At 45.7% G+C, this 13,721-nt stretch overlaps 1 protein-coding gene across 1 annotated transcript; it reads left to right on the top strand.

The window, feature by feature from the left end:
• Positions 1-2,893: 2,893 nt before the first annotated feature.
• Positions 2,894-7,990, top strand: T265_11848 (hypothetical protein; the record flags this gene model as incomplete). Its single annotated transcript, XM_009178637.1, has 10 exons — positions 2,894-2,963; positions 2,996-3,294; positions 3,327-3,410; positions 3,443-3,637; positions 3,670-3,836; positions 4,532-4,628; positions 5,267-5,416; positions 5,810-5,951; positions 7,481-7,642; positions 7,935-7,990. The coding sequence occupies 10 exons, from the start codon at positions 2,894-2,896 to the stop codon at positions 7,988-7,990; spliced, it is 1,422 nt and encodes a 473-aa protein (XP_009176901.1).
• Positions 7,991-13,721: the final 5,731 nt, after the last annotated feature.

The following is a 13,721-nucleotide window of genomic DNA, read 5'->3' as shown; positions in this document are numbered from 1 at the left end:
AGTTGATAAACCCCGTTGCGTGTCCGGATACAGGATTTGTGTCCTTTTCACTGTTATGGCAGCTACATGCATTTTCTGATATCTGTGCTCGGCGCGCCGTGGTTCCATAGAGGCTGGACTCTGATTCTGGTGAGGTGGTCCGCTGTGTTGAGTTGTGTTGTGTTTGCTTGTTGTTTTCCCATATGTAGAACAGTTTGCGTGTGTGTGGGTATCAGCACATAACTTGTTGCTACACGTATCAGGCGGTAAGCAGTGTCAAATGAGTCACTCTTGTGTGTTGTAGTGTGTAAGCCAACGGAAAAAGGCGAGTCCAGTGACTTAGCGATACACTGAGATGTGTGGTCAAGTGAGGCTCGATCATGTGGCATGATTTGTGAGTGTAAGAGAAAAGAGGGATCTCGTGATTGGTGAGTGGCGGTGAACTAAACAGTCATGTCTGTGGGTGAACGGGTGGCTACAAACCCTCATTGAGCGTGTTCTGCGTGCTGCACCGAAACCGTTTACCAGTTTCCAACCCGTGGACTACGAAACGCGTCGCGCGGAGCCTGATCTCTTTCGCCCAGATTCCCGTCGCCTCCGAATGGACCTAATTCTTACTTATGCCCTGTTTGAATAAGGCTTTGCCAACAAGTTTTCACCGTTGACCAAGCAAACACATGCCGAACACATGGTAAAATTTTTAATCCCAGAGCGTATACTTTCATAAGCAACTTTTCTTCATTTTGGGTAGTTGCTACGCGGAACAATCTCCCTCCAAAGTTTGTCCACGCCCCATCTAGAACCCAGTTCAAAGCACTACTAGACAATTAATAATGCGGGTCCTTGCACTGGTGAGCCAACTTCTCCGGACTGAGAACTTAAAGAGCGCCGCTGTTCCCTTTTTTTCACGTATCTTTCAGGTGAACGCTAGCCGCTGAACGTGAAAAACAAAACCAACCCGGGAAACTCAAGCGAAATCCTTGATCCCGTGTATCGATCCGTGAATCCATGAATAAATCCACGCTATACCCTCTTAAAAAGGGCATGGAAACGATATCGCATCAAGCGCTTCCTTTGAAGGGACCAAAAATCTTCTAAATCAACACGTTAAAATAGCTTTCGAAATTTCAATTTCATTTTGCGAATACTGAGCTCCACGATGTACAGTGGACGCTAAACTTGTTTAATTCCAGCGCGAAAGTGTCCACCTGCGCATAAGAGGATGGTGCGCTTTTTCTTCACGTGGTGATTAACAACCCACTTCTACCACTCCAGCAGTAAGTTCTAATTAGTTTGCCATGCCGGCGGCTTTCGTTTTCCAGTGGCTGATTTCGCTTGTACTTTTGAATTTGTTGAGCTATGTCATTAGCTTGGACTACCTTCTGCGGAACAAAACATCTGCCAGGTGGAGCTTTCTGCTGATGGCCGATCGGATACTTGCCATCTCGCAAATCTAGTAACATGCTTTGAAGAAAATCCAGTTTGTGGTCGGAAAGGTTAGCCTATTGCATTGCACTACGATGTGCTCATCTACTTGCCACACATCCGTTAGCGTGAAATTCCCACCTACCTCTAATATATCTAGAGTGCCACTTATCTCAGGAAATGCATAAAAGTTTGCTGTGTCGTCGACTAAGCATGATGGCCTGGATTTGCCCTGGTTGCCATGCATCTTGGAGTGGCGCAGTATGTGTGCAGAGGGAAATAATGCCTTCGACTGCTGAAGTACAAGCTGCAACCTGAGGATACTGTTCGGCGCTCTTAGCTTGCCTGGATATGCAAGCTTACCCCAGCCTTCTTCATTGCCGTGGTTGTTCACACCATCCCTAATTTGTCCCCAAAAGATTGCACAAGGTTATCCACCAGAAATAGCACGGGAGTCAGGACGCCCTGTATTGGCGACCCATTACTGGGCCTTCCTTCAGCCCTGACATCCCAATGTAGCTTAACAAAATCTTCAGAACTGCAACGATTGGCCAAAAAGAAACTCCTTCCACTCCTTATTGTGAAAAACGTCCAGATGGGCCGAGTCGCGCGCTGCACCCTGGTGCCTTCAATTGTGACTATAATTGCCGTCCCTTCAACTTTGTCCCTTAGCCCTCCAATCGGTCCACAACCACTCACCTCCTACAACAAACGACTCCGGCTTCTGATTAATAGCACAAACCAACGCACCACCAAACCCGATAGGGCTCACAGTTAGGTTAAGCCCGCGTTCCTTCTTCCTTTCTCAGAGAAGCGTCTACGGGCAACTGGCTTCCTACATTTTATTGACCACATTGAACAAATTTTGTCCTTTCACAACCTCAACAAGTAATTTCGCACCCATTCTTCGAGGTCATTCTCTCGCCTTCGGAATGCCTTCAAAAGCTTGGCGCAGAATTGCATTCTTCGAATTCTCTCGCCTTCGGAATGCCTTCAAAAGCTTGGCGCAGAATTGTCTTCCGATTAATCCGGAAGTGAGTTGGACTTCACTCACTGTGCATGCACCTCTTGTGCTCTGGAAATAACATTAATTCTAGTTAAAATATTTTCGGGTGAGACGTGTTCCCAGGGCTTGGCACACAGGATACAGACAATCACAAAGATATCCAGTTACGGTTTTTTTCAAGTTGTTCGGCGGCTCTAGTTGGTCTGCACAAACCAAACGACAAAAGTTCGTAGCATCGCTACTTACGCTCTCATCGCTGTGGAGTAGAATTTCCGCTCACTGCACTTCGTTTGATCACGATAGAACATGAAGTTGGCGTCGGGAGTGAAAATATTTCACGAGACCAAAATATTATGAGCCAGCTGGGAACAACTCGCTAAGTCGCACCAGTGGCTGGATAGCTACGCGATTCTAGCAAGGGTAGAAAACTTGAACTGCGGGCCAAGGTCACGCACACTGTTATGTTTCGATCTGGTACCAAAAATGACCTCGACGTACGGTGCTTGCAGCTTTCTTCAACTCAAGGCTTGCGATTTCTTCAATGAAACGCTCGGTGAGTGTTGATATAACTCTATCATTTTTCAGCTTTCGAGGACCGTATCCAAAGTGGGCACCAACTCTGTGATGGACTAGAGGTATTGATCCTTATTTTCTCTATGTACTTTCAGAGCTCGTCAACTGACAAAGAGTTTCCCGACCTCATCCACAGCGTCTGTGAGCGAATTCAGAAATTTCTCAGTTCTACTGAGCCACAGATTCTCCAGGAATCTCCTATTCAACAACTACGGCGTATATGCTTAGAGATCTTGCAAAAAGTACCGAATGGGGACCACGTGCGGCCGTATGCACGATCCATTTTAAGCCTTTTGTTCAAATTAGTTGAGGTACAAAAGCTTTTTAACGTCTTACGCAATAGGTCGAAAACGAGGAGAATGTGCTACTGTGTGTGAAGCTGATTATTGATCTTCACAAATACTATCGTCCATCTTTCTCTCTAGATGTATGTCATTCTTCCCCCACCCTAAATCTCAGGTCACATCTTTTCTTTCCTTTGTCCGCCGAGTTTATCGGGGACTACAAAATGAAGCGAGCAACATATTCGATCCTCGTTCACCTATAGAAGTACAATCTTTTGATGAGCTAGAAGTCGGCGATGTGATCTCTAAAACTTTCACTATTACGACGATCCATACGCAAGAACCTAAGGAAGATGGAACCTTCAAAACGGTATTTTTATCCACACTTTTATATGTCCGCAGTATCACATCCTGCCCAAATCGTGCTTCTCATTGAAAGTGATGCAAGAGATTCCGATCCTGGTTGTCCTCATGTACCAGCTTTTCAAGCAGCATATACACCAAGATGTTTCGGAATTCATCCCGCTTATAATGGATTTCATTAACTTAAAACCGACTGATGTACAGAGGTGAGTGTTTGCTGATTCTGAATTTTCCGGTTTGGGTACCCGAACAGTAATCACATGCATAACAATGAGGACTGAACAAGTGCTCATCTATTTGAGACTCAAATAACTGAAGCCTTTAAGAAGTTCGAAGTGTTTGAGATTAATGGGGTCTTACTGAATGACGGGAGGTTTCCATTCGGCAACTGGGGATCTTAACTGGATGTGAATTGTAAAATAGAGGCGAGTTGCACGACCGAATGATTAGAGAAGTGGATCAGAATTTGTGGGTTCAAGAGAGCACTGCGTGAAAGTGGCGATAGAGTAAAGAATGAAGGCTACATCCTGGTGCCGCGGAAGAGTAGGAGCTCATTGGCTAGAATATCATTACTCGCCTATCATGTTTAGGTATCGGTGTAGTTCTGTCCTCGCACAGGTCTTGAACTTTGAGTTTTATCTCAGTAAGTACACAAAGAATGCAAGTAGACGCAAGTCCTCTAAAGTCCTCTCAGACTTTACTGGTAAAGTCCCTCCTAAAATAGGCTATCCCACAAACGACGCTACTTTTAACTGTCCCCTTTTGTAGCCTATTGAGAAGAGAATGTCTGAATCTTATTTGAGGATGAATGAATCTGGCATCTTTTACTTCGCCCTTGATGTGGACTCACGCATTTGTTTATCGTTCATATGTGTACTGGTTAAATATCCTTTCCTTCCAGAAAAAATCCTCGTTTCGATCAAGATATATTTGTCGACTTCATGGCCGCACAGGTGAAAACTTTATCATTCCTGGCCTATGTAATCAAAATCTACCAGGTATGTGGTACAATACGATCTGTAGCACGTTTTTTAAGAAATGTATCTAGACAACCTTAGACTATAGTCAACAGGAAATCTGTGTAAAAAAAAGTCTACTTTTAACTAACCTTCAACACTTCCAGCAAGTGCTAGTTTTCTTGCGTCTGTGTTTACGAAAGATCGGCTGTTTTGGGCCACTTGAACTGTTAAGTGAAGTGTGTTTTTAGAATGCCTTCATAGTGTTGAAGCCTAAGCTAATCCCACTACGTGGTCATCACTATTCACAGCCACAGACTTCGGTATGAAATAAAGTATGAGATGTATGAGAACGTTTGGTAAGTAATGCTAGCAGACCTGAAACCTATAGAATAGTGGTGGATCGGACATTAAGTTGCTATATATATTCCATGGCACAACAGTTGGCGACATATCATAGCGCTTCTCTCCCCTGAAGTTGGACGCTCAGTAAAACCAGGCTAGGTGAATATGCATTGCAGATGCACATTATTGTGTACGGAAAGGTGCGACACCACTGTCAATGTACAATAGGACGTACGTAAGATATGTTCTAGTTGTTGCATGGAGGACATTATATTATTATTATGTTATTATCAGTATTAAGTTTTATCTTCTGAACTCATTATTCCAACTGCAAGGCGTTCTTTTCCGGGAAAATGGCTCGGATAAGAAATCACTTAGCTGTAGCACCCTTTCGGTACCTAACTGCCATGACATCCGAAGGAAGCACGAGTGCTAGGATGCTGCCAGGTTGTCTAAGCCTAGACAGGGGAGTTCGAGAGGCAGAGGTCAGGTTCGGACCACGGAACTTCCGGTCATTGGTGTCGAAAACTTGAGAAATTTCCTCATAGCAATGGACAGGAGGTATGTAGTTCTTATGCATGGTTGCATTGTATGCTTTTGAAAGCAGGGTAATGATGTTCAGCCGCAAGTCATTCATTGTGGTCTTATGAGAATGCGCCGAAATTCGTTAATTGGTATCCACAGTGCGCCACAAGTTTACTTGGAAAATGTCGCTTTTCGTTTAAAGCCGATTTGACACAAAAAGCGGACAGTTTCCGTAGTTTGGTTTCATTTCATGAGTAATCGTTTGATTACACCCTGTTTTTTTAGTTCAATCGATGACCAAACAAGCGATTCTTTGTTCAGTAGTCTCTCCCTTCCATCGTTTTCTTTTACAGGATCTTGTTGAACGTCATTCTGCGAATCTAGTAATGGGAATAATGAATTTGTTGTACAACTGCCCGCCGTCGGTGACGAACATGCGCAAAGAATTTTTTATTGCTGCCAGACACATTCTAAGTGCTCCAGATATCCGCCCAAGTATGTCTACCCAACTTTATCTGGCGGCATAAATTCCTGATGGGAAATTTTGAATAACTCTTTTCTAGGCTATGCTGTTTCTGTATCCCACATTCGGTGTCGGTTATTTCAGTGAGGAGGAGACTCGATAAGGGTATTAATGAGCGACGTTTTTCTAAAAAGAAGCACGAAGATTGAACCATTGCGATGCCCGGGCCTAGACAAGAATGGCATGGGTAGATTTGGTCCGTAGATTTTTCATTTCGAAGGGTTTCATTCGCCTTGAATTGAATAGGAACATTCAGACGCTGGCGGTTGGAAGATCACTCCACTGAACCCGTCAACCCAAACCGAATTTCGACCTACCTTTAACCTGTACAGGATCGTCGCAACAGTTATTTGTTGGACGCATTTCATGCTCATAAATTGGAGGTTGTCAACTCTCCACCCAATGTCTAGCTGACCATCTGAGCTCAACCTATTTGTTGGACACATTTTATGCTCATAAATTGGTTGTCAAATCTCCAGCCAATGTCTAGCTGACCATCTGAGCTCAACGCAAAGTCCAAGTGACAACTGAACATTTCTCGAACGCGCCTTGTTTACTTGTGACCGTGCGGATAAAAAGCCGACAAAGCTGTTTGGTTTTGATGACAGGTTGCATTGTCACCGCAAAGCCGAGTTGTTTTACGTGACCGTGATAATTTCTGAGGCAACCATCTTGCGAGTGACGACTAATCAGTTTTTGCTCCGGGGATCATGCTAAGCAAGTGCAGCTTCTGTGACTCTTCTCAATGGATATTTTTGCAGGGTTTTCTGGGCTTTGCAAGCGGTGACAGCTTATCCGTTTTCCACCCAAAACAAACGGCATAAAGTAAGCAAAGTGGAAAATATGACCTCGGTGACTCCATCCAGATCAGTGATTAATCCGGAAGGCTTCTGACGGCCGGCAACACCCACGCATTAGAAAGGAAAAGCACGTTAATGACGGGAAGTTGCGGAATACATGTTTAACTAGGAGAACTTAAGCTGATAACAGTGTCCTTCATCTTCCCATTTCGTCTGTAGAAAAACTACAAAACTTGGGCGAGATAGCCCAAGTGGTTAGAGCGCGAATTTACCGACCGGAAGGTCCATGGTTCGAACCCGACATTTGGCACTCGACTTCCCCTGTCTAGGCTTGGGCAACCTGTCAGTATCCCAGCCCTCGTGCTTCCTTCGGATGGCATGGCAGCTAGGCACCGAAGGGATGCTAAAGCTAAACGCCATATATATATATATATATATATAGTGCGTGTGTGTGTGTGTGACAGCAGCAATAGGTGTTGACAAGTGTTTCACTTCCATGCAACCACAATTTTTATTTTGTCATATTTATGGCATTAAAGTGAAAAGAGTGAGTGACTGAGCGACCTGATGCTAGCATATCGGTAGCGTTGGAGGAGGTCACGGGTAACCTATCCTGGAATGTGGACCATACCAGCGACACCGAAACTTTGCGTAATCTCTTTCACGCTCTTCTGCCGAATCACGCGCTGTCCACCTTGCAGTTTGCTTCATTCTACAGACGACACCGATAACAATGCTGTCCTCGGTAGTCCACGTTGCGGTATGCGCAGCACATACCAGAACCACCGCAGCTGATGGTGCTGGATATCATCCGCGAGTGGAGTACGTGTTGCGCAACCAAATGTCCGTTTTCTGGTTACCTCGTTAGGAACCTGCTGACACTAGCAACACTCGTGAGACATTGGCGGTCAAAAACCCGAAGACGCTTCGCACCATCTACCCTCATAGGTCGTCTCTCCACCATACAAGGATACATTACTGACTGTAGCCTTTAACGTGCGATCCTTATGACACATTGATATACCTATTTGATGGCACAATTGACGCAAATTAACAGGCCTCCTGACCTATGAGATTCTTGAACTGACTTCGTCAGACACTTCCGTCAGAGCCAATACAACTACCAAGGTATGTGAAATTCTGCGCAACCTCCAGTGCTTCTGTTTGAATTCCTAAGGACTTGTTCAGAGAATGCAAGTTCTAAAGCATGAGAGCTATCCGAGCTCATTCGTCAGGCAAGATGCGCGTTGTGATCCTTGCAGGCCATATGAGTACGCAAGTTGGTCGTCTGAGCTCTTCGGAATCACATTTGAGCGGTCAATTTGGAGTCGATGCTTGTCCTACAGATAACGGAGATAGACTGCTTCAGTTGTGTGTTGATCATGAACTGTTTCCGGCAAGTACGAACTTCCAACATAAACGTTCACACCGCGTAACATGGCGGCCACGAAAACGCAAATCAACCGTGGGTCCAGTTGGACCACGTGGCCATCAGCCAGCGGTGGAGGGCCACAATTCAAAACTGCCGTTCCATCTGGGACAAAACACTCGAATGTAATCACGTCATGGCGCATGCACGCCTATCATTTCGCCTCCCTTCAGGCTCAGACAAGTCAGCAAGAAGCGTGCCAACCCACTGTCTTTGAAGAACTGTCATAGCTCAATAGTATCGATCTGAGTTAGCCCAACAACTCTTCAAAGTGGAGCAATACCGTGGTGACTGTGAGCATGTGAATGAAGCGTGGCAACATGTGAAAGGAGTTATGCTAGCGACGTTAAGTGCTGTCTGGCCGACTTTTCCAATTCGGTAACAAGTCCACTGGATGCCGTCGAGGTCGAAATTCATGATTGATGCCAGGAAAGCCATTCCAGCAGGCAACGAGTATGATGGCGCACGCAAATCTCTCGAACGCCAAATAATGGGGAGTTTGGGGAATGTCCGATTGCTCTGGTGAACATCGAAATCGGGAGGGATTTAGGGTGCTTTTGCTATTATCCATTCCCTATGTCAACTGACTCGATCCACTCGCCCTGAAGAATCAAAGGTCAGCAAAGCGATAATTGGAAGATGTTTCACTAATTCACGCGCAAACACGTCGACTAGGGAGATGGGCCGAACACTTCGAAGTGCAGTTCAGCTGGCCTCCTGCAATACAGCCGGTAGATATAATGCATACGAGTGGATGGAATGTAAACCTTGATCGCCCTTTCGTAGAAGTAATAAGGTGCGAAAATGCCGTACTGAAACGTGAGATGGCACCAGGACCGGACGATCTGTATCCAGCCCTCTTTTTTTCCATAACCAATCTATGCATCGTTCCAGTCAAATCCGTATCCCGGATTACTCTACCAACTTTGTCTAGTGACTGATGCTGTCTGCTCAACGCTGACTGACAAAAGCAAAGCAAAAATCAGCTTTTTCTCAACCGAGAGCTCTGGTGGAAATCGAAAGCTGGGAGATGGAGGAGGGAGAGACAAGCAAACCAAGCTGGGTTCCGACCTCCAAGATGACGCATCGATCATACCTTCACCTGGAACAGCGATACTGCTCCCAGCAGCCAACAGTGGCTGTGTTTGCCGATCTGAAAGCTGTCTTTGTAGGCCATCAGGCACTATGGCAATGTCTGTGGAACAAAGGTGCCCCTCATAAATTCTTGACCCTCCTTAGGGCTCTGTAAGCCAACTCCCGCGGCCGTGTAAAGGTCTACGGGAAGCTCTCGCCTGAGTTCACCACATCAAATGATGTCCGACATGGCTGCCCTTTTTCACTTTTCCTCTTCAGCTTCGTCATTGATGCGATCCTGGAAGACTCACTACCAGTCTTTAATGCCTGTGGGGTCGAAATTCTCCCGGGACGTCCGCTCACAGATGTCGGGTACGCAGACGACATAACTCTTCTGGGATCTGACACTGGCAATTCAAACAATATCAAATAATCTAATTAATTCTGCCTCACGATCTGGCATGCACTTCACACCTGCAAAGTGCATCGTGCTACTGCAAGACTGGTTGGGCTCGAACCTAGCCTCATGCTTGCGGATGAACCGATTAAGGTAGTAGACAAATTTGTTTATCTGGGAGGCTGCATCAGTCTCGGTGGTCCGGCGAAAGATGAAATTCCCATCCGGATTGGGAAGGCCAAATCAGCTTTTGTGAACCTGCTTCGCCTGTGGCGTAGGCGTGACGTACGTCGAGTAGTGTTCGGGAGGAATGACTCACCCTCGATAGATCACACTGCATAGGTTGCGCTGGCTTGGCCACGTGCTGCGTATGTCAGTCGTCTGACTTCCCCTAAGGGTTCTTTTCGCACAACCACGTGAAGAGTGGAAACGAGCCCGAGGCGGTCAAACAATGACTAGGCAGTGAAGTACAAAAGTCATTACCAGCAAACTCCGCTGCGCTGGTCATTGCCTTCTTCCTGGGTGGAACACCAAGACCAGCCACATCAATGGTTAGAGACGTTGTCAGACATGGCCCTGTCGTGCTCTAAATGCATAGCTTTCTTCCCCATTCCCCCACTTAACAGTCCACTGACAGTGCTGTATTAACGCACCAATTTATCCGCTCCCGCCTCCAATGCGCAGCTACCTACCACACCTCCCCAAATCATCGGTGAACGAAACTGTGACAGCTACAACTTCTGCACGACAAGTACGCGGTTCTTACAACTGACAATGATGATGATGGTAGTGATGATAATTGTTAATATAAGGATCGAATCATGTTAATAAACTTCTGGGGTATACTCTGTTGAGCAAATCTAGTAAACAACGCTGGTTGGTAGACAGAATCGAACCCACTTTTGAAGTCGGAATACCAAGATTGTGGATAGTCTGTGCATGTGGCCTTGTTCTGACATCTGACGGAGTGTGAAGATGTTGTCAAGGCGATCTCTATCCAGTCGAAATCCCCCTTGATTCTTACGAGTTACTGTTTCGCGCGCTTCCGTGGGACAACGAAAGATCAGTGACGTCAGAAGTCTTCTAACAACGGAAGCCAAATCAACATCCCTGGAGTCACTAAATTCATTGCAGGTACCTTTTTGAAAAGGGGCGCTATTATGGATTCATACCAGTTTTCTGGACGGTCTATTTCTTCTAGGTAGACCCAAGGAGTTAAGACTGAGAAACTTGTCACCATCCTTGAACAGAGCAGTTGGAAGGTTGTCAGGACCAGGCGCACGATGTCACTTGATTAGAGACTCGAACACTTCTTGAGTTGAAGGAGGCTCCATATTTACTGTCCACCTTTCTGCTAAAGGCCAGCAGTCCGGATTGAAGGTAGCATGTTGCCAAGTGAATTGCTGTTCAAACTACTGTTCCGAGTGGTCCAAGCGTTCTTTGCTGGGTATCAGGGAGCCGTTTTGCTCCGCGTTATTTTCGCTGACAAGAGGCTTCCAAGGACCAATCCAGCCAATTAAATAGAACAGATTGCGGACATTCCCAGTATTTTTGCATCATCCACTTCATCGACCTTTCGGGTCCACCAAGCTTCTCGGTCTGTACGGACATTCAGTTTCACCTGGTGTCGAATGAGGCCCCGGTCGGAGCCGTGGCTGCGGCCAGAAGGAACCTGTCGCCCGGCCTTCAGCAAAGCCACGGTCCTATCAGAGATCCAATGCTTGGTTGAGGCTTCCTGGGTTGTAACGCAAACAGAAGTTCCGGCTGTGTGTAGCCCTTCGGATATCTTTTCCTAATGGTCGTTTATGCCCGACATCGACAGGCGTTCGAGGAGCGGGTTCGTTCGATTTTGGGTCCACCAGCTTCTCAATGGCTACACGAGGTGTGTGCATACTGCATGGACCTGGAGAGAGCAGTCGAAGGCAGCAAATTACAAGTGCCTGGTCGGAGTACACGGTGATGTTCCAGAAATAGTGAAGAGTCCAATCCAAAACGACAAGTGGAAATCGTCCTCTTGTCAGTGGCATCTCGTGCCCGATTATCACAATCATAAACCAATATTATCCGTTTGTGGATAGTGGGTCCCGATTAGATCTCACTGATAGTAGCTCAATGCCGCCATATTTAGAAGTGTTGAACATTTTGGCTTCATACAACCATCGGCATACCAATTCGGTTTTCACTGGGGACTTAAGAACATCATAAAGGGAAGATTGATCTAGGTTCCAGGTAAGTCTCCCGTCGAAACCGAATTGGCATCCAAATGAGTGTACTTCGCTAAGTTCGTGCAATTTGGGTCCAAGTAGAACATAGGATTGACGGAACCTCAGGGATTACGCTTATCTGGTGAGCCCCAAGAAACCAGTCGTGGACCGTCTAAGAATTTTCAGCAGCCTCATGACTAGTGCATTACGCTCATGCCTTGATGACATCGTCTATAATAGAATTAAATGGATTCCACTTAAAATGGCAAAACTGGATGGTAGTTTTTTGTACACTCGAAGTTGACGACATATGTGCTTTCGGAATTTAACTATGTTTTAACGGAACTCAGTTCTCCATGAGACGGTTCCACAAAGCGCCGCTTACGGGGTCAAAAGCACTTTTGACGCCAAGGAAGACCAGAAGAGGTCCTTCTTTAGTGTGTATGATGCAGTTCCAGCAATTGTCGTAAAATATATTGTTGATCGGTGCAGCTTTGGTTGAGGCCCTGACTTCAAGGATTATCTGTTCGCTCAATCGGCTTAGTGGGTAAACCATAACAGGTGTCAAAATTGTTAGAACCTTGGTTGGTGAGGCTGGTGATACGTGATCCATCGCAAATGATGCATTGGTCTTTATGGACACAGGGTCAATAGTGGCGGTTCCCCATTCAACTAATATTTTCCCCAGCGGTCCAAATATCCCACCAAGGCAGGGAGTTGATTCACAAGTGTTGTCTATTATCCTAAATAGAGATGGAATATGTTCATCCGAGCCTAGTGCTTTGTGTTGTTCAAGGTTGACATTTTTCCACAAACTTCGATCACTGTTGTTGGATTGTGACTGATGGTCCAGCGTTCATATGTGTTTGGTTTGGATATGGCTGGTGACACTTTGGGCCTGTTGAACTACTGATGAAACCAACACCCAGTGCTCCTAAGTGGGTTGGTTACGAGTGCACCGCTTCATCGACTGCTTGGCTGATGTTTGATCATCTTATTTTGGTTGTCCTATTGAGTCCATATAAGTTTCTTGAGTTACGAGCAGCTGAAATCGTCTCCGTCTTGGCCGCACGGTCCCACCACTACACTTTAGTGTCTTAATGAAGCTCACTTTTAGATGGGGCAGCTTACGTGCCGGGTTATGTTCATGGCTAGAGGGGCAGTTTGTCGAGTACTGAGATGTTTGGGTGACAGCAGTTGTTCACAGAGTACACTGTTGTTTGAAAGTGAAGTCTTGAATTCAAAACTAAGTAAGCTGAATTTTCACAGATTTCATTTTGCAAGTGAACTCATTCTATACTGACAGGCTTAAAGATAATCTATAACTGTTTCAGCATTGTTTAGACTCATCAGCAGCGCGCATTTTCCAAAATATTTCAACAACGGACCTCCCGATTAGTGTTTTTTTAAATAATTGTTCAGGCGTAGCCCACTTTCGTTGGCCCAACTGCATGCCACCAGGAAGAAGCACGAGGGGAGGGATACTACCATGTTGCCGAATCCTAGACAGGGGAATTTGAGGGGCAGAAGTTGGGTTCGAATCACAGACCTTCCCGTTTGTAAATTCGCGCTCTAACCACTGAGCCATCTCGTCCCTTAGTATTTGAGGACCATGCCGTTCGGAATAGTCGGCGACCGGCCAGCAGTATGATTATTTCGTATTTGGGTAGGATGTAGCGCAGTTCATATCACGTGATCAAACGTTCATTGGCTCCTCGGTTGACGACTTCTCTTGCAGCTTGGGAGGTTTTCCTTTCTGAACGGATTACTTGTAGTAATGAAACTGTTATTTATTTATTTATTTATTTATTTATTTATTTATTTATTTATTTATTTAT

This window comes from Opisthorchis viverrini, assembly GCF_000715545.1.
Source record: "Opisthorchis viverrini unplaced genomic scaffold opera_v5_614, whole genome shotgun sequence".
NCBI classification, from domain to species: Eukaryota; Metazoa; Platyhelminthes; class Trematoda; order Opisthorchiida; family Opisthorchiidae; genus Opisthorchis; species Opisthorchis viverrini.
This window is presented reverse-complemented; position numbering and strand designations above follow the sequence as displayed.